The sequence below is a fragment of the Panthera onca genome, chromosome C1 (assembly GCF_046562875.1).
Source record: "Panthera onca isolate mPanOnc1 chromosome C1, mPanOnc1 haplotype 2, whole genome shotgun sequence".
Lineage (NCBI taxonomy): Eukaryota > Metazoa > Chordata > Mammalia > Carnivora > Felidae > Panthera > Panthera onca.
In genome coordinates, this window is record NC_138346.1 from 149,440,675 (window position 1) to 149,462,585 (window position 21,911).

Consider the following 21,911-nt stretch of genomic DNA (forward strand, 5'->3'; position numbering starts at 1 on the left):
ACCTACATCAAAGTAGATATTCTGTAAAGTCGAAATAATGTTATAAATTTGGTACAAACCTGAAAGTGGGGATCAAGGCAGAAATGATATTGCATTGTTGTGAAGATTACTGTGAGATGTTAGCTGCTTAGCACAGCACCTGGCACATAGCCAGTCATTCTCAGTAAATACATATTATTCATGTATTAGCAGTTGCAGCATTCAGGTCAACATCTTTTAGAATTGACTCAATATAAGAGTTTTTATTATTGTTTTAATCCTAGAGATTACTTCCGTAGAAAAAGGAGGAAATCTGTTTAAAACAAAAAGTTCTATATAGCTAGCAGTTGACTATATGTTATACAGTACTTTTATTTTTAAAATAATGGCTTGTTTCAGCCATTTGGCATTTCTTATACTTGTGGGAAGTAGCCTAAGTTCAATATTAGCTATACTCCCAACAGGCCACTCACCATTAGCCACATGGGGGCAGATACGTAATCATGCTAGTTTATATTTCTTTTAACATAAATTGGATATTGAAAGAATATGAGGTTTGAGGAACTTGTGTACTTATGGTGTTACCAACTGTTATTTCTGTACAGTCACTCCCACATCTAGATACATTTTCGACCTTTCTCCCAAACTCCAAATCCTGGTTTATATCTATCTTCACCTACATATCTCATTAAATCTTAAACTGTTTAGACCTCCTCACACTACATCTGTTTTTTCTGTGTGTGTGTGTGTGTGTGTGTGTGTGTGTGTGTGTGTGTGTATGTGTGAAATATGTATTAAATGGGTTGTGTTCCTGGCATCTGGTAAGCAGTCAGCAAATGTTGATACTTACTCTGTGTTACTGGCTCTGTCACTCTTGCAGTATATGAGACATAAGACCTTAGAGCCATCTTTTACTTCTTCCTTGCCACCCTGTGGTATTTAAAAACCTCCGTAATGAGTCTTCTCTATGTTCTCTCTTCTCCATTTTTCTGGGTTGACTGTATCCGTATCTGCAGCGGAGCCTATCCTTTCCCACCAACTAGATGTGATTTCCTTATCCTTTAAGCCTCAAAAAATATGTTGTGCTTCTCATAGTTTCCTGCAATCATGTTTTATTTTTTTCCCAATACAGTTTATCCTATTCAATGATACATTCTTTTGAAGACAATGACTATATTAGGCATCTTCCTGTTCACATTTCCTGCAGTGCTGAGTCAGTGACTTTCCTATAGTATGAATTCAGTGTAAATTTTCTTAATAAGTAGTGTGTTAATTCACTTAAATATATGTGTGCTTCTATTGGTAGATGTTGCTACCACTTTAATACCCAAAAGGAGGACTGAGACAACTTTTTCTGAAATGGCCAAAGAGTAAATGTTTTTGGCATGGTGGGCCATACTGTCACAATTGTCAACTCTGCTATTATAGCCCATAAACAGCTATAGATAATACATAAATCAATGGTATGGCTTGTGTTCCAGTAAGACTTTGTGCACAAAAAACAGACAGTGGACTGGATTTGACCTGCTGACCATAGTTTTCCAGTCTCTGCTCTAAAGGATTTTTATTGGTCATTTGTGACAATATCATTTAGTTAGCTGAGGGCTTCAATTCTCAATATGTAAAATGAGAGCAACAGAAAAAGAGATTATAATAACTCCCAGTGTAATTTAAAGTTCCTTCTGAGAAGCAGTACCTGCTCAGAAGACAGGCTTTTTGATAAATGAATTTGACCTAAAGTATCCTCGAGTCCCTTCCATGTGCCGGCACAGTATGATACACAGGCCTCTAAAAGACTAGCCCTCAAGGAGCTCACAGTCTAGGAGAGAAAGTAGATATGTGGTAAATGCTACAAATCTGCATTTAGTTCTATACTAAATGTACCAGGCATAACAGGTACCTGGAAAGACCAGGGCATTTTACATAGACACTCCAGACTTGTCCTATTTTTATGGAAGCACACCCCAATTGCCATCACTCTGCTTCCAAAGATTGGCACATGAAGTCGAGACTTTAGATTTTAAACCCAAGCCAAACTAAAGTATTATTTAAGTTTTGACTTAATGAACATCACAGAAGATTGTTACTTTTCTTGGGGATACTACCCTATTGTACATGCACAGATTCTGTTGTTTCATAGTGTACTGGTTGTATTTAATAATTTTTGGAACACCTTTTTCTTTCTTTCTTTCTTTCTTTCTTTCTTTCTTTCTTTCTTTCTTTCTTTCTTCCTTTTTTTTTTTGAAAAGCAACCAGCAAAAGTATGAGTTCTTTTTCTTGGATGATTTTATTTCCAGGCTGAGAGGATGTTTTTTAAATAAAAACTAAGATTACTTTCTTTGGATCTGTAACATGAAATGTTTTAAAAATCATTTACAGTGAAGTTAAAGAGGTAGGATACTTTTTTGTGTGTCACTTTAGAGAAATTGGTTTTGCCTGTGGGAAGGCCTCAAATGAGACCCACCTGACCTCTTTTACTAACACGCAGTTCCCAGAAAGTAAAGACCTTTTCTACCTGAGAGCAGACCTGATGTCCAGTTCATGTAACTCACTCAGATTCTGACTTCTTAGATTCTCAACTCTGTCTGCAGGATACCACCTCTCAGCCTTAGTTGATTCTAAGAGCCTGGTCTCTTGCCCAAATCTCCTCATAGCCCTGCCACATCCCTCCTTGCTTTCCACCTGGCCCATATCCCTATTAGCCAGTATCCCTTCTTACCATAAACATTCCCCCAGCTGAGCATTTAACCTGTATTTCTTCTTTTCTCAGAACAGTGCTTCTCACATTTCAGTGTTCATCATAATCAATTGAGACAGTTGTTGGAAATATGAATTTCCAGCCTACCCTCATAGCCTCTGGTTTAGTCAGTCTCACATAGGACATAGGACCCAGAAACCGGCCTTTTTTTTTTTTTTTTTTTTTTTTTTACATCCTCTGCCTCTTAAGTTATGCCTGTGATCATACTTTGAGAAACACTGGCAAGGGTGTAAACTCCTTGAGGACGTTTTGGTTCCCATACAGTATCTAGCATATTTTCTGTATAATAAGCGTTTGGTAAGTGTTTATTCAGTTGGATTATTGAAGCTGTATAAAGAAATAAGTAATTTGATTTTAAGTTGGATTTATTGAAATCAGATTCTGACATCTTTAAAGATATTAATCTTTCTCCTTTGCTTAATTGAACCAGAAGTAGAAAATTAAATTATCTTATTTCAGGCTTACAGAAAATAATTGGGAAATGTACTTTGAAGATACTCTACATACGAAATTTATAGTATGTGGTTAAAAGCTGGGATTTTTAAAAATGTCCTGCTGTTAGAAAACTGAAGTTCTTGGAAGTTAACATTATTTTGAGAATAATGGCACAGAATTAAATACATTATCAGAGAACATTAAAGGGATTCCAGCATGTCTGAGAACAGCATCAGCTGCTTTCAGATGTCCTGTGAAAATTGCAGGCTCCATTGCTGCCTTTTAGTTAGATCCCTTGAAAGTAACTGTGATGTTAGTAAATAACAGCAGCGGGCTCTCTAGATGGGATCACTTAAGTTTTTTCCTTTTCCTTTTCAAATTCGATTCTATTAATGAGTACTGCAGAGACAAGTGGGGTAATTTACTTAATCTAAGAATCAGTAGTAAACAAATTTGCATGTAGTAGAAGACGCCGTCGTCCATGCTTGCCCATCACATTAAGAGATGCATTTCCAGTAAAATTTTACTTCAATTGTTGTATGTTTGTGTTTTGACCAATTTTATACTAATTGTCAAAAATTACTCCATCCAGAAGAAATTGTAACATTTAAAGCATTAAAGTCACAGGTAATAAAATTAAATTTTTAGCTTACATACACATTTTTGATACAGAAAAGTATGAATGGGTAATCAATAAAAGATTTTTAAACACAAATGTATTATTCAGGATAAAATTCTTTGGAGAACTGGAGTGGAAATACAAGTTCAAGGAGAAGAAACCATATAAGATCTAACTGTTGAGGAAGAACTTGTTCCTTTATCTTTTAAATGGATGATACTGATGTCACATTGCTATGATATTTCGATTCGAGTGAATTTACTTAGGAGTGATGTAACATTTTCATTTTAAATCATCAGTTTTTCCACCACACGATAAATTCTGTTCTTTTATTTAAACTTGTGAATAAAGATTTTAAATGAAATTTTAGATGTCTATTTAAAAATATAAAAAAGTATCCTTGTTTTCCAAAACTATTTTAGGTCATAATATAAGCAAAAAAGTGTGAAGATCCTGAATAAGTTTTCCCAAACACAAAAAAATGTTTGCTGCAAGGGTGAGTTAAAATCAAGGTTAAATCTAGAGGCAAAAAGACATCTTTAGGAAGCATAGTATTACTAACAACCTCTTAATGAGTGCCTCCTACTGTTTTTTAGTGCTTTGGTAAGCATTTTGTATACATTATATGTATACATTATGTTATTCATGCATTATAGATTTTACACATATTATAATTTTACAGAGAGTGCTCCCTGCAGCTTTGTAACCACCAAATGGTGATACCTAAATCCAAACCTAGGCCTGCTTATCTCCAGTGCATTGGTATGTTCTCTGCAATATAGCACATGCCATAAATGGACATAATCCATGTTCTTAGATTATGTAAAACCACCCCAGTTCTTTGTTATACCTTTCTGGGATTGTTGATTATTTTTCATAGAGTCATGATCAAGATGAGTATGTGCTCAAAATGGTATTAACCTTTGGTCACAGTTTGGATATAGACTCAAGAACAAAGAAAGCAAGAGATCATTTGAAGACTAGAAAGTGTTAGAATCAACCTGAAGAATGTCCATACATAATAAAGGAAATACATAGAGCACTAAATATTTTTATCAGAGAAGATATGTCCAGTGGGCTTTGTGTGGCATTCTGCTTGAAGCAGTTTTATGGTAAGAACTGTAGTTAGCTGTAGGAAAGCTGATGCTTACCTAGTTGCCACAGCTGGGTTAGTGTTTACAGGACAGATGCGAGCACAGCTATCCAAGTTTCAGTAGCTCTGACCCTGAGAATTTTAATTTGAGAGGTTGTACTGAAGAGTATATCCAAAGTGATATGATGGTCAGTTCTTAGCAGATTGTAAGTCTGCAGTTTCCATAGTGATGATCTCATTTCAAATATATACTGTATTGATTGTTGAAGAATTATGGGAATTATGTGAAACATAAAATGAGAATTTTCTCTAAAAGCTTTGGAAGTATATTTTAATTCTCAGTGTTAATCTAAATTTATACATTCTAGTTATATGGTAATTGGTAACCAACTTTATATACTCTTCGGAGGGAATAACTTGATTAGTTGAAATTTCTAGGTGATTTCAGATATTTCTTATTAGCCAAAGAGCTTCAGCCTCCCCTCTAACCAAACCTCTCTCTCCTTTTTTAAAATTTTTAAAAATTTATTTTATTTTGAGAGAGAGAGAGTGAAAGCAAGCCAAGGAGAGGGGCAGCGGGAGAGAGGAATCTTAAGCAAGCTATATGTTCCGTGCAGAGCCCAATGCAGGGCTTGATCCCATGACCCTGGGATCAAGCCCAGTGCAGGGCTTGATCCCATGACCCTGGGATCATGACCTAAGCCAAAATCAAGAGTTGGACGCTCAACTGACTGAGCCACCCAGGTGCCTAATTTTTTTTATAAGTACCAAAACTATGAATTCTATATATATTCCCATATCTATTCTCCACTCAGTCCTGTGGACACCCAGCTTATTCCTGACTCTACCTTGTACATTACTTTCTTCCTGGGAAGCCTTCATCCTTCACCTCGAGTGAATACCTAATAGTTCACCACTATTTTCCCAGTGCCTTGAACAGTATCTGGTATATGGCAGACCCTCAGTAAATAGGTATTGAGTGACAAATAAATGAACAAGCAAACAGTAGAGTGAAGGAACTCAAGATCTGCTTTATGCATTTCCGTATGTGACCCTCTGCAAGATACTTAATTTCTCAGGGCTTCATTGCCCTTAGCTGAAAGACCAAAGGAAAGGAAAAAAAAAACAAAAACAAACAAAAACTGGAGTAAGTTCTTGCCAACTCTAAAGTAATATAATTCTGTGGTATAGTTAATTCATGAACTATTTAACCTTTAAGCAAAAGTTTCTCTGAAGAAGCTGGTCATCATATTTTGCAAAGTGTTACTTCCTAATAAAAATTGAAGATTAAGAGTCTGTACTACTCATACTCTTACATTCAACTTAGTACCAGATGAAATATGTCTTGTTAACAAGAGTAAGGCTAATTAAAATTCCCTGTGTTAATTAGGAAAAAAATCCCTGAAGGAGGAGGGATTTTAAGAACCAGATAAAAACGGGTAGCTAGGGTTAGCAAATGAAGTGCCTAGATATCAAAGGCACTGTGCAGCCTGTAAGAGCATCTTCAGGTGGATAAGGAACAAAGAATGTTTTTTTGAGTGTCTGCTTAGCTTTAGATTTCTATCATGACACTTGTCCCAATGAAATGTGATAATTGTTTCTTTGGTGCCCTCAACAAACTGGGTTTTATTTCTATGACCTTTTGTTATCTAGCAGACTACCTGTATGTGGTAAACAATAAATATTTGAGGAATTAATTGATGAATAAGTGCTTACAGCGTTTCCACATGTATTACTAATTGTAATAGTATGTATCCTATCTACAAGATAGTAAGCTTAATAAGCTCTGAGAAATTGACCTACATAAAGAAACCAGTTTATACTTACAAAGCCTGAATTTGGACTTGGGTCTGTTTGTCTCTACAAGTTCATACTTCTCCTACTAACTAGTCTTGTCATAGATCATGAACATAATTCCTAAGCGTGTCATATCCCTGCTAGAGGTGCTATATAAAATCTTTGTGGAGTATAAAAAGTTATTACTGATACTAGTTTGGGCAAGTTCCACTTTAGAAACATTTTCAGCTGTTAAATTCACTTACTTAATCTTTACAAGCTAGATAACTTTTCCATCATACTGATGAAGAAAGCTGAGCATCCTTAAGGAGTCACAGATCTTAAGGACCTTAAGAGCCTTAAGGATCTTAGAATTGGAGCCCAAGCCTCTGGATTTAAAAGTAATTGAGCTTCCAGTAAGGATCAGAAAAGACTGAACAAATAGCATCTAGAACAAGTAAGAGCCTTGTAAGACCCTCCTTAAGTTTTAAAATGTGTAATTGGTCACTTTATTTTACCACCCCATAGCTGTCATACCATGGATAGACTAGAGTCATTTACCACTGCAGTTCTGAACTATTGAGCTTTCTGAATGAGGAGGCATATGTCTACACTTGCAGAATTATAAAGCTGGAGTCATCTTGGTGATCACCTCATCCGGTGACTTTATTTTTTAGTGGAAAAAGGTCTGTCACTTAGGGACTACTAGGAGATTGTTAAATTTGGAGAGTATTCATGCTTCGTTTCAGTATTTTGTAGGAGGAAAAGGGGAGATGATGTAAGGTGTGTCAGTGATCAGATGGGAAATAAAATGGCTTAGAACTTTTTTAAAATTCTGTCTCCTTTTGAGTTACGAGAAATTTTTTTTTTTTTTTTTTTTTTTTTTTTTTATTTATTTTTGGGACAGAGAGAGACATAGCATGAACGGGGGAGGGGCAGAGAGAGAGGGAGACACAGAATCGGAAACAGGCTCCAGGCTCCGAGCCATCAGCCCAGAGCCTGACGCGGGGCTCGAACTCACGGACCGCGAGATCGTGACCTGGCTGAAGTCGGACGCTTAACCGACTGCGCCACCCAGGCGCCCCGAGAAATTGTTTTTTAATCCTAATTTGTAGATAAAGTGGAGGAAGAAGTTTGAGAACTTGGCCAGTTTCTTTGAAAGTTAGTAACAGAGCCAAGATTAAAAGCATACCCTTGAATATCAAGACAACTTTTATTTATATAATGCCAATCACTGTAACACCTGTTTAGCCTACTGAGCCATGCTGGCCTTATAGTGCCCCTGTGAAGCTGCCTGTACAGGGTCAGCTACCAGGCCTGTGAGGGTAAGCAAGTGAAATAACAAGAGGAAATGTCTCAGAGAGTCCCTAAGGGTAAGAAAAAAAAAAGACAAATGTTGGTGTCTTAATCCTTCCAAACCTAAGTAGTTTGTCTTATGGTAGCAGAGCCGTTCTACTAATGGGAACTCCAGAGTTTGAGAAGATTTCAAAACGATAAAGCTGTCCCTTAGGATTCAATAGCTTAATGGCTTGCAAAAGAGCTAAAGACTGAATGTTATAGGCAGTGCCAAGCTGGACTCTACACCTTGCCTAAAGATAATAGAAATAGAAACATTCAAAGTACTTTTTAGCCTCCTGGAAGTAAATGCGATCTAAAACAATGGTTTGAAAGTTGTAAGGCTATGTTTAAAATGTAAAATGCATTAGAAGGGAAATTGGCGTTTCTGTGCTTACAGAATAAGTGCCATTCTTTGTTACTCAGAAAAAACTGCTCTGAACTTTAGTTTCCATCAGAATGTGTTTTATTTTAGGTAAATATAAATATAAAGTTTTGTTTATGGCTTAAGTAAGTGAGCTAACAGTTTTCAAGTGTGGAAACTGGGGGTCAAAGAAGTAAAGTAACTTGTCCAGAATCACAGAGCAGTAAGTGATGGTGCCAGGACTGGAACTCAAGTGTTAGACCCAAACCCAAACAGCCACTAAAAGTTGCTGTTACGTTTCATGCAGATCACAAAATGTTACCCCATATGTGTTTGATAGCTTTTCTTTATAAACAGTTCACATAATTTACTTTTTAATCACGGGCAAATAGTAGACTGAGAGTAACCACCAGTAGTAGAAAAATCACAGAAGTTCAGAATTTCAGCTAAAAAGATTATCTAGTGAAGTCCAACCTCTTTAACAGACTGGAAAGCTGAGGCCTCAAAGCTTACTGACACTCAATAGCAATATTGCTGTGATTAGAAGTTTGCAACATTTTAGGGTAAACACTAAGGAAAATTTGGTAATTCTAATCAGAACCATCAACATACCAGATTTTCACTGTATTTGAATAAAATATTTTAAAAATAATTATAAGTTCTTAGAAATCTTTGTGCATGCTAAGTGCTTTGTAAAAGAAAGTAAAGCGCCTATTCCACACATAAAAGGGGGACCAAAATTTTTTTTAACTAAACAAGTAATCATTGTAGTTTTAAGATTGAAGTAGTGTATAACTTATTACATGGTGATTTTTAAGTATCTCTAGGTGTTCCTGTGCTGGGAATGTGTTTTATACTGTGTCAGCAAGATTATTAGGCTGTAGCTACCATGTGGCTTTTGAAGAATTTTTTTTTTTTTTTAATCTTTGGAAATCTAGAAAAACCTAATGGGATTACACAAATTACCTAAAACGTTAAGTATACAATGAGAATTATTTCTCAAAAACTGAAATAAGTAGAAAACATTCCCGTATTTGTGAAATGTCTCTTAATAGAAGTCTTAGGATTCAGTTTAAAATACACAGAAGATAAGTCACTGCAAGCGTTTGTAGGCTACTACTTGAAAGTTTCCTATTTGAACATTCAAGTCATATTTTCTCCTTAGAAAATTTTGGTTATATCCATTTTATATTTTACTTTAAAAGTTAATCTTACACTTTGATATCTAATTCAATCTCATTTTTCTCTTATATATAATTACTGCTAACTTTTAAAAGAACACTGCTTATTTCAAAGGGAAATAATGTTTAAAAGATGTGAAGCATTTAATCCTTGAATGCTGGAACCACTTTTAAAGTATCATAAGCACATCTGTGTTACATTACACAGGGAAAAGAATGTGTGCGTTCCGTGGCCTATGGGCACTAGGGTGGCTGGTTTAGGAAAACTGAGTAAGTTGGGGTTTTTTTTTCAACATAAAAAATTTTCTGTAATTCTAAAACAAAGAATTGAATTCCAGGGGTGGGCATGTGGTCATGCAAACATAAGTAATGTTTTGGTTTTACAGTTGTTCTGTCACTTGTCACCTTCTTCTGAAAAAGAAATCAGAGCATTTTGATAATAAGCCCTTCCATTTTCCCTTATTTGAAAACTATTCCATGGGACAGACTTGCAGAGGAATCATGCACTGCATGTCTCTCTTAGCTGCGAGTTATGGTGCAAATAATTTATTACTAACTAGGAAATACCAAAGTTTGTGAATGATTTACTCTTCACAGATTCAAATGTATTCCAGGGATCACTTCATTCTTGATCACTTGTACTCCATCCAATGTGTTTTCTTGAGTGGGACAGAAAAGGATGGACTTACAGCTGTCAGGCTGGGTATCACCTAGGATGTGTGTTTTGCATGTGAATATCATCTGGCATTGGTGGAGATGAAAGAAAAAAGGTTGGAGAACTTCTGCGCTGTACACTGGTGGACATGTTCTCAACTTTTTCCTCTTTAACATGACAGTATTCACATGCCAACACATTCCCATAGGCAACTCCTAGTGAGCTAGCTGAAATTCTACCGCTTCCCCTGCTACCCAAGAAAGCCAGCAAGGGGGAGAATGTTAGGGGAATGCATCTTTGATCAACTAAAAACAGTTTTTTTATAATGGCGTGAGAGTTGCACACCATAAATAATACTAGCATCTAATTAATTACCTGTGGCACATTTGACAGCTATGTCATGTTACCATGACTGATAAACTCCGTATTTCTTAAATTTTGTGTTTTAGGCTCATCCAGAAACTTAAACTTGGTTTTTTGTTTTGTTGTTGTTTTTAATTTGAAGATAAAGGAAGGCCAGATTTAATTGTATGGTAATGTAAATTTCTGGAAACGATTTATAATTAGAATGAGCTTGTTACAAAAGTATTTATAGTCAGTTATTTTAACACCACATATTACTGAAAATTATCATGGGATAGGTTTTTTGTTGTTTTTCCTTTAAAGGTCAAACTAAAGATATTTGAGGAATTTGAATTTTTAGCTAGTCATTCTTTTGTCCAAGAAGAATTCATGACACATTAAACATAGATATTACATAAAAGTTAGTTTTACTCTTTGTGATATGAAAATGACTTGTTCTAAAGCTTTCCTAATGTCATACTTGATATACTCTTGATTTTATTTTAGAACCTGTATAGTATAGTAATAGCTCTTTTACCTGGTTTTCTTAGAGATGTTATAAGGAAATAACTATTAAATTAATGTCATTAACATTTAAAAATTTTCTAATGGAAGGGACTCTATTTTATTTATGAGTAACTTTGAATATTAAGGGTGTTTTGTATTTTTGTTTTTGTTTTTGTTTTTTGTAAGATATTACGAACTGGATCCTTATAAAAGTCTCCGTGACAATTTGAGGAACAAAGTGATCATTGAGTATCCAACATTACATGTGGTATTAAAAGAATCCAGTAATGACATGGAAGTTCTTCACCAAGGTAAGTGTGCATCTGTTTGTCCCTGTAACACTTAGAGTAACTCTAGGGAACCTGAGCCCTTACGTGACTGTCTTTATTTCTTCGTGTATGTGTTTTCCCACTGTATTTACACACTTAACTGAATTTGCTCTATAGCTACGGTTAATTCTGTAAAGAACCAAATGAATGAGCTGCTGATTCTCTCGTGTTTGAGAGCACATAAGCTTGTCATAATCAATTTAAGATGAATATGTTTGAATGGCTGTAAAAGGACATTCTTTGCCTTCTTGGAGTTCTGTGTGTTTTTGTCTTTTTTTTGAGCTAATAGTCTAACAGTCTGTCCAATAACAAATAAATTTATTCTCTAGTAAAAACTCTCTCTTTAGGGATTCCTAAAATGAGGGATTGTAAAACATTTTTAGTATCCTACATTATAGAAAGGGATATATTTGAAAGAACATCATGTTAAAATTTGGACTCTGTTTAAATAAGCTAGTGCTGTTGCCTTGACCTTTATCTCCTTTTTTAAGACCCCTGGTTTTATTTTCTTTGATTTTGTTTCTTTGTCATTTTCATGATTCTTTAAAAGTAGATACTGATCTTCTTTGGTGGGTAGTGGAGTTGGGAGGAAGTATGAAAACTGGAAATAGTGTATGTAAAAATTTAGTACATAAAATGACTTACCCATGTTTGCAACTGCTGATTAAAGTAAGCTGTTTGTGTTGCCGAATACACCTCCAGAAAAAGGATGACTAAAATTCAGAAATTACTTTTAAAAAGGGAGAGAGGTTACTCAGCTTAAACCATTAGATACCACTTTCAGCTAAGAATTACAGTTACAGGACAAGTTTCATTGTAACAGTCTCCAGAGGACCATTGAATCCTTGGATTGGGTTGAAATCTATTTTTTAAATAAAATTATTTGAAATATATGGTTTAGATTTATTGTTCTGCCAGCATCATAGGCTGTACTAGGCAGTAACCTTTGTTTTAAGGTGTTCTCTTACATGTGTATAATAGGTTTTTTTTCTTGGCAAAAGATGAATAGGAGAGTTTTTATTTTTCGAAGTGGGCAAAACTTTGTCAGCGTCACAATTTGACTTAGATTTTTAGCTAGCAAACATGAAGTTTCTGATAATCACTTACGGGCCTCTAAATCCTTAGGTTAACTCTTGGCTTTATGTCTTTCACAATTTGAATGAAAATATCCAATTTTATTTTCTCAAATTAAATTAGAAGTGTGTTGTAAATGGCCAGTTTCGCTTTTTTTTAAAGCTGTGTAAAATCTTACTTTTTCCTTAATATAATTCACATAGCTCTCTAAATGCTGGTTTCAGGGAAAGATGTTTGGTAATGTGGGTTACTAGCCAGGGCAAACATGTCTGTGTAAATAAACATAGCACACACAGCCCCTCTTTCACCTTGTTTAGGAATGCACACTGAGGAAGCCTTCCTGTAATGAAGCAAAAAGAAAAGGCTACTTTTGTAGTATATTTGGAACCTGATTAAGTAAAATTTGCTATTTTTTGGGGGGGGGGGTATGTGATATTTGACTTATTTACAGGAAAAAAAGTGGTGCTTTCAGGATAGAGGATCATTTAGAGCTGCTGTAGCAAAAAACTTAGTCTGACAGGATTTGAAGGACCATACCACTGTTGTCACATCAGAAATACACACACTTTAAAAATAATGCCAGGTCTTTCGTACGTACATTTCTTTGTGTGAGCACTTAACGTATCTGATTCTTTGTACATTCTCAACAGCTTTGGATGTTCGGCAGGGTGGTCCCTTAATGCTGGAGGAGGGTTATATAAGAACAGGGCATTTTCTTTGGAGAGCCTTGAAATTCTTTCTCTCTCCGGAGGAAAAAATGTTGGATTTTGATCTTGAGTTCAGAGCACAAGGTGTCTCTCTTCTAGTTTGGGAAAAATGTGTTTCTGGGCTGGGATTCAGTGGTTTTCACACTTGATCATTGTTATAATGTTTGTTACGGTTGTAGATTGCCATAATTTTTTTTTCAAAAGTCTGCCAGTATTGATGGGCAAGAGGCAAGTTTTGTTTGTTTGCTTTCTGCTTTTTAAGGAATGTAAAAGGTTGACTGTAAAAGGTTGAGCAGTTAAGGTAGCCCAGTAGATTGGAAATGTGGTGTGCTTGTTCACCCATCTTTATCAGTCCAGCGGGAAGTGCTCAGAATGGTGTTACTTACTTCACAGATCCCTATTTGCCAATGTAAGTTAGTAGATTTAAATGACTTAATAAGAACATGCTGCATTTCAGTCTTAGGAAAAAAGAATGGAGTGCTATTAAAAGAAGAAAACAGGCAACTTCAAGAAAGCAAAGAAAGAGTTTTCCCCGAATTGCAATGCCAAATACTACAAAGCTCCATTAATTTAAAAATATCAGCAAAACATATTTCTCTGTTGTTCTAAGATAACTCAAAATTAGAAAACGTCTCTGCCTTTAGGAAGGAATCCAAACCAAGATTGATGACTTGAATTAGTGAAAATACATAGCACAGCAGCTACTCATGCATCAGTCCCTTGTTGGGCCAATAAATCCTTTCATCCATTCTCCTCCCCTCATTCCTCCTAACCCCACCCACCCACCCCCACTTTTTCTTCTTCTCTTTCACTGTGTGTATGATACAGTGGGGTAAGGAGATGAGAATGGATCTCAGGCCCACGAACAGACATGTAAACTTTACAGGGCAAGAGTTGCTATAATAAAATTTGTATAAATTGCAAAGAAAGCCAGAGAAGAAACAACTGACTTGTATTATCATGGAGACACTTGAAAGGACTCTGCTGGAGTTTGTAAATTTCCACAAGCATCAGGACCACATCTTGGATGGAACCTGTCTCAATGCTTTATTTATAAAAAGGATTCAGGAGACATCATCTTGGTTGCTGGGACAATCTGAAATCTAGGTAACATCAGCAAACCCCAAGGAACTCGGCAATTGAATATGAGGCAAGATATAGGTTTATGATTCCAGCGTCACCTCCTATTAAGCTGGGGGCCCTTGAGCATTCACTTTACCTCTGAGCTTTATTTCCCTTATCTTTTTAATAGAAATAAATGGCTGTAAGCCTGAAGCAAAATAATCAGTATTTTAACCTTAACTTTCATAGTGTTTTAATATAGGATTTCCATTTAGCTTCACTGTGCAGTGAAATAGAGCTGTTATTCTGGTTCCCATTTTGCAGATTGCAAAACAAAAAGAGTGACCTGCATTCATACTGATTCAGCAGACAGGCTATGCTGGGAGGTAAACATAAGGGGGAAAGATCTAGTTTCTGTCCATAAGGAACCTCAGTTTAGTAAGTGAATCATAGTCTTGCTGTAGTAAGGACAGCTCCTTTAAAGGAACTCCATTTCTGCTGTATGCTATCTTTCCTGTGAAAGGAAGGAGAAGGCGATTAGCTAGTCTTCTCTCAGCCTGCATTCACTCAGCATATACTGACCTTCAATTTTAAGTTAAAAAAAAATTATGGAAAAATTTCTTCCAACCACACTTGGCCAGCCTATGTGATAATAGTGATCTTTTCAGTGGTACCAATATAGGATCATAACCACACTGTGAAGTGACCATTCCCAAGTCTTCCACAGAGTCAGGAAGCATGTTGCCTCACAAAATATAATTGCCACTCTTCAGACATCGACTCTTTATTGTGGCCAGAACTGTATATCCCGGCTGCCTGGAACATGACATGGTTTGTCTGTCCCCATGAGCAGTGCTGTTGGTATGCATCAGAAGGAAGGAGAGAAGAAGGAAAAACAGTACAAGCTAAACAGAATCAGTATAAACACTTGACTATATGTTTACTTATTTTTTTCAGTGAAAAGTGAATCTACCAAGAACATTGGCAATGAAAATTGAGCACTTCTTCTGGAGGAAGAAGGCGAAAATTCCCAGACAATTGCAGAGGACTGTGCATTGACTAGCTGTTGGATGACTGGGATATTATCAGCGGGTGGTTGAAATTTTTTGTTTCTCTGAAAGTAATTAAACAATCCAAACTAAACTAAAAATCTAAACTTTTTTTTTTGAGAAAGATGTAGCCTCTTAGATTGACTTGTAAGGCCCTTATTCCTAAGAACTCTTTTCTGCACCTGATCAGCATAGTGCTTATTTTAGTTAGGCCCAGGGTTTTAATATGCTTAATTCTGTAGGCTGAAAACTTTTTTGTTTGTTAATTTGATGCAAGACCGTACCCAAGGATCACCTGTGTCTGCCGCAAAATTGGCATCCTTGTTAACGGAACCTCACTAAACATAAAGACCGTGTGACACACCCTGTATCCACAGGAGAACTGATCCGTCAGTTGCCCATTTTTGTCTTTGGGATTCTTTGTAACTTAGTCTCTTGACATGACTGAGTGGATCTTTTACTTGGTTAGCATCCAGTGGAGTGTCACATGTACAGGATGAAAAAATACGTTAACTACTATTTCTTCTATTCAGTTCAGAAAATCAGTGGCTCCTCATCGTTTGAACCATCGGTGCTTACGAATTTGGGTGTCCTTGTTTGTACAGTGAGCTGTGTCTTATTATGAATTCTGTGCCTTTCATCCTGTTCCCATTTCACTCTCCTCATTACCACACAGGGGTGTTATGATGAGCAGTTTTATGCTGTTTTGAAACATCTAGCAATAACTAAAGAAAAAAAAAAAAAAACACTTGGAACTCTTCAAAGTGTTCTTGGAATGTATATGTGCATTTATGTATATATATGGCTTAATTTATACCTTATGGCAGCTCTGTATACATTATGATCTCACATATTGAAATTAAAGTTTCCTAGTTTTATTGGAATTTATACAGTTATGAAATTGCAATATGGCTATAAAAGAGTAAAAGATGATTACATCTGTGTTGCATCTGTGTATTTAATGGTTAAGAAAACAATGATAAAATTGGACATTGGTGAATTCATTTGTAGTTTATAATTGGAAAAAGTTTTAGACCAAAAGGAAGCCAGAGACATTAATTAAAGAAGCTTGTGGAAAAAATAGAATAATGAGAGGATGAGCATAGGAGAACACAAATACGTGTAACTTGAGATCAAAACTGGAGAAGAGAATCCAAATACAGTGATGCCACAAGACCTTTAGCCATAAAAGTAATAGTGGAAATATGATTATTCCTAGAAAATAAGGCCTTGAAATTTGAGAAATAGGTATACTTCCTCAATCAACTTCAGGAATCTTCCTGTGCAGTGAAAGGTTTGTGTAGAATTATGTTTTTCACAGTATTTCTGGGGAGACAACTAAATGGGATTTCACAGGACTCCTATTTAATCTGTAAGTGAAATTTGTTTTCTCAAAAGAGGCAAGAAATAGGACGAACTGGGGGGCTCAGTCAGTTAAACATCTGACTCTTGGTTTTGGCTCAGGTCATGATCTCACAGTTCGTGGGATCGAGCCTCACGTGGGGCTCTGCGCTGATAGCATGGAGCCTGCTTGGGATTCTCTTACTCCTCTCTCTCTGTCCCTTCTCTTACACACACACACACACACACACACACATACTCTCTTTCTCTCTCTCTCTCTCTCTCTCTCTCTGTCTCTCTCAAAATAAATAAACATTTAAAATACTAAAAAAGAAGAAGAAGAAGAAACAGGATGAATTCAATCAAATGCATCACAGAATTGTTCCTGGGAAAAGTAGGATAAAGTACACAACAGGAATGTGTGATCTGAATATCAGGATGGAGAGCAATTTCCTGACAGTGAAATCTGTGATGACATAGTCTCATTTCCAAGAAAAGTATTGAGTTCCATCTCTTCTAGAATTTAAATTGAAAACTGGACAACCGAAGGATTTATCCCCTGTCCAGGGTACTTTTCCCCCCTGCCCAGGAAGAAATTGAAAGGGGGGAAAAAATCTACATGATGTAAGTCATGCTTGCCATTTCTATAGGCTAGAATTCTGTTAGATTTTTCAATTATAGACTGTTCCTTAGGAAAGAATTTAGTGTAGTTCCCGTAAATATAAGTATCCATTCATTTGATTAATATACATATTTATTCCCACAGGATTTACAACAAACATGTGTTAGTGAATAACCACGGCAGCTGCTTAGAGGGGGTGAAGTTGGAATAATTCACTGAGAGCCCTAGAAGTTCATAGTATTAAGACTTAATTTCTTTTTTTAGAGGGCCTCTCCGTTTGGATTCTTGACAAATTCGGATGAATAAACAAACTCCCTGGCCCATGTTAAGTTCAACATCCTGCATTTTGTTCACAAATCACATTTTAAAAGTAGAAAAGCTTCACCTGGCCTTCTTTATTTTTTAAACAATGATTTCAAAGGCAAGGTAGGCCTTTCATAATTGCTAATTATTGTATATGGGATTAATAGCCATAAATTACAGTAAACAAAGCTTGCACCTGTTCATATTATAAATAGGAATTAAAGAAAGTTACTATGATAGATATTTAAGATTCCAAAGTGTAGTTGAGCCAATTTGTTTCCCTGTAGCAAGTAGTGCTATTCAGGTTTCACGGTGTATAATAAGATGTTAAAGGCGTAACTAATGCCAACAATTTCCTTTATACATTTGGTTTACATTTGGTTTACATTTATACATTTGGTTGACGTATACAGTGTGTTCTACCTGATTTCATATTAGTCATTAAATTTTAAGTAAAGATACCCAGTCTGCTTTTATTTAATCATACACTACTGTATTAAAATTTATTTTCAAGTGGATCTTGTACACTTTGATTTTTTTAACCAGTCGTCTTTCAGTGGCAAGTAACAGAAACGCAAGCTAGTGTAAGCACGAACGACAACTTACTGGCTCATATACACAGAAGTCCCGGCATGACTTGGTCTAAACACCCTAAGAAGCCATCCTTCCATCTCCCATACATACTTAGCTCTGATTTGTTTTTTCCTGGGTTGGTTTTCTCTTTCAGGCAGACTTTCTCTTTGGGGAGGGAGGAGAGAATGGTAGATAGCACCCATGGGCAGTTTTGGCTTACATCATCATAACCAAAGCATGGCAGTGAGTTATGTAAAATTTGGGAAAGAACCTTGATTTTGCCCACATTGGGTTACATTCCGTCCCTTAGCTGATGAGGAGAGGAGTTACCCCAAAGGAAGGGGAAATTATCAGAAAAAGGAGAAAGGGAGCAGGAGAGGAAAGACAGTTCCTGAGAATCCGAAACTAACAGAGGTCCATTGAACCCTATTTAAGTTAAATAGCAAGAGGTTTCTGATTTGAAATAACATGAGTAAAATTCAAAACTAACCTGCAAACCCTCATTGGCTTTAACTAGAGGTTTTAATTCCTGCTTGATGCCATTGCTGCTTTCAGTTGCCATGTTAGGCGTTGAAAAAATACTTTCCGTTTGTGTTTGACGTTATGTTGCTGCTGGTTCGATCACATGCACATAGCACCGGTCCGTTGCCATCACGGATTTGGCAACTTCCAGTGTTGTCAACATTTGAGAAATTTTGATATTGAAATTAGAGTTGAACGGGAGGAAAATACTTCAAAAAATGAATACTACTTAAAAAAAAAATAGGCCCTTAGGGCACCTGGGTGGCTCAGTTAGTTAAGCATCCGACTTGGCTCAGGTCATGAACTCACGGTTCATGGGTTCAAGCCTTGTGTTGGACTCTGTGCTGACAGTTCGGAGCCTGGAGTCTGTTTTGGTTTCTCTGTCTCCCTCTCTGCCACTCCCCCACTCGTGTTCTGTCTCTCAAAAATGAATAAACATTAAAAAAAATTTTAAAATAGGCCCTAAAATAAACTTTTGGGGATCTTCACTACAAAGTATTTTCTTTCAACTTTGGTCAGTGAAAGCTATCTAAAGTATGTGTGCATATGTTCTTTAAATGAACTATAATGTAAACATTTCCCATATTGGAGTGTGGTGGACTGCACTCATTTTGAACTTCATAACCAAATGTATCCTTTGGTCTTTGCACACAAATCTCTTGCCAGTTTTCTTGCTGAATCAAGTACCAGAATCCTTACCCTTTATGACTTGGCCCCAACCTCCTGATTTTATAGCCTTCTCTGTCTCTGTCTCTCTTCCTTCCTTCCTTCCTTCTTTCCATCCTTTCTCCCCTTTCTTTTTCGCCCTTTGCCTCGGTCACACAAAACAACATAGAAGATATCTGTATGGACATCCCAGGTTTCCCCCCCGCCCCGATGTGCCTGCCTTTTTGCTCATTGTCTCTACAAGAATGTATTCTACCTATTCTTTGAGATCTAGCTTAAGCAGTCATAGCTGTGATCCCCCGCATGTGGAAGTCCTTGTTATGATCACACTGTATGTATCTCTTTATTGGCTGATGCTAATGCCATACTGGTTATTAAATGTTTGGGGTGGGGTTTTTTTGTTTTGTTTTGGGGGGGGGGGGGGTTGGTTTTTTTTTTTGTTTTGTTTTGTTTTTTGAGAGAAAGAGCATGAATGGGTGAGGAGCAGACAGAGAAAATCTGAAGGTGGCTCCACACTGTCAGCACAGAGCCTGACACGGGGCTTGAACTCACGAACCATGAGATCATGACCTGAGCCACCCAATGCCTCAGTTATTAAATGTTTTTAATATCCTATTAGTAATAAGAGTAATAGCTAACATATATCAATAGCTTACAAAATACCAAGCATTATTCCAAGCACTTAAAGTGCTTGGATCAGCATTTAAGATTTCTCCCAACAGTCCAGTGAAGTAGATGTGACAGTAAAGCCCTGCACTAAGTGGGGGCACAAAAAATTCTGTAACATGACATGGGTTTGCATTATTGCAGGCTGAAAGAAATGACAGGTGAGCTAGTATACCTAGCTGTCCAGGAATTCCTACTGTCTAACTTTTTTTTTTTTTAATGTTTATTTATTTTTGAGAGAGACAGAGACAGAATGCGAGTGGGTTAGGGGCAGAGAAAGAGGGAGACACAGAATCGGAAGCAGGCTCCAGGCTCTGAGCTGTCAGCACAGAGCCCGATGCGGGGCTCGAACTCATGAACTGTGAGATGATGACCTGAGCCGAAGTCAGACACTCAACCGACTGAGCCACCCAGGCGCCCACTACTGTCTAACTGGAGTCCCAAGTCCATTCTGTAGTTTGGCACCATGTGGTGGCAGATGTCCACTCAGGCTAAAATGTCAATGAGACAGTTCTGAGTCAGTCCTGTATCTGACTTGTCCTTCTAGGATAACACAATGAGTCCAAAAATCTAGGTAGTCAGTGCCTGTTTCATCAACCTTATGTGAGATTAACCTGCCCTCTGCTTCCCCACTTCTGAAACAGCCTGAATTTCTTCCCCAGCTTCACCTTCCCTCTCCTATTCTTCACCAAGAGTTAAGAATTTGAGCCCACATGGCCACTTTTGAACAGGGGCTAGGTGGAGAATGGAAGTGGTCATGTTGATAGCATTGCTGATGGGATTTACTGTAAATCCATTTTACAGATGGAAAACCCAAGACTCAGAGGTTAAAGCTTATTCTTAGGTCAAATTGTTAAATGAGAAATGATAGAGCTTGGATATTTTCCTTCACTTGATTCCTCTCTGCACCTGGGATTATCTTTCTATTTAATTATTGCTGAAATTCTTCTAGTCTTAAAGGCCAAGTCTGTGGTTGATTATTGCATGAGAATATAAGCACAGTTTCTGTCATGAAGTAAGCCCTCAATAAAGACTGGGCATTGAGGGGCACCTGGGTGCTCAGTCAGTTAAGCTTGGGACTCTTCATTTCAGCTCAGGTCATGATCTCATAGTTTGTGAGTTTGAGCCCCAATTGGGCTCTGTGCAGGCAGTGTGGAGGCTGCTTGGGATTCTCCCTCTCCCTCTCCCTCTCCCTCTCCCTCTCCCTCTCCCTCTCCCTCTCCCTCTCCCTCTCCCTCTCCCTCTCCCTCTCCCTCTCCCTCTCCCCCTCTCCCTCTCCCCCTTTCCCCCTCTCTCCCCCTCTCCCCCTCTCTCCCTCTCTCCCTCTCTCCCTCTCCCCCTCTCCCCCTCTCTCCCTCTCCCTCTCCCTCTCCCTCTCCCTCTCCCTCTCCCTCTCCCTCTCCCTCTCCCTCTCCCTCTCCCTCTCCCTCTCCCTCTCCCTCTCCCTCTCCCTCTCCCTCTCTCCCTGTCCTGCTTGTGCTTTCTCTCTCTCTCTCTCTCTCTAAGTAAACATTTAAAAAAATACGTATTGAAAAAAAAAGATTGGGCATTGAGATGAGGTAGGAGGAATAGGAAAGCACTCTAGGTTGAAAATTTTATAAAAATTTTTAATTTTTATAGATTGATCTCTTTCAATCTACAGCAAAAACCTGACTGATAGGATAATAAATATTAAGAGCTAAAAACCTAGAATTTAGCATGAGCAAGGCACTATTGTAAACATAACTGTTAACATTGAATCCTCACAGTCCTGAAATAGGTACTGCTGTATTTCTTTGAATCTAAAATGCATTAATGGTAAGATGTACATTTTATGTAACTTGAAGAAAGGAAAAAAAAAATGCTGCCAATTAAATTAATGACCTAATGCTTTTTAAAGAACTCAATTTAGAATGTTTATACTTACATAAAGAGCTCTTTTAGCATTTGATTTCAACAAATCTAAGACTCCAT

The 21,911-nt window shown here is 37.1% G+C and overlaps 1 protein-coding gene across 2 annotated transcripts in view; it reads left to right on the forward strand.

Annotated features, from left to right (window-relative positions):
- Positions 1-21,911, forward strand: part of ZNHIT6 (zinc finger HIT-type containing 6) — a 105,353-nt gene that overhangs the window by 42,441 nt on the left and 41,001 nt on the right. The window contains exons 9-10 of one of the 2 annotated variants that reach the window (XM_060626376.3): positions 11,231-11,355; positions 15,174-18,049. In XM_060626376.3, coding sequence (XP_060482359.2) covers positions 11,231-11,355; positions 15,174-15,214 — 166 coding nt within the window. In that variant the 3' untranslated portion in view covers positions 15,215-18,049. Of the gene's footprint in view, positions 1-11,230; positions 11,356-15,173; positions 18,050-21,911 lie in introns of those variants that run through there. The other variant, XM_060626377.3, reaches the window with a different exon arrangement.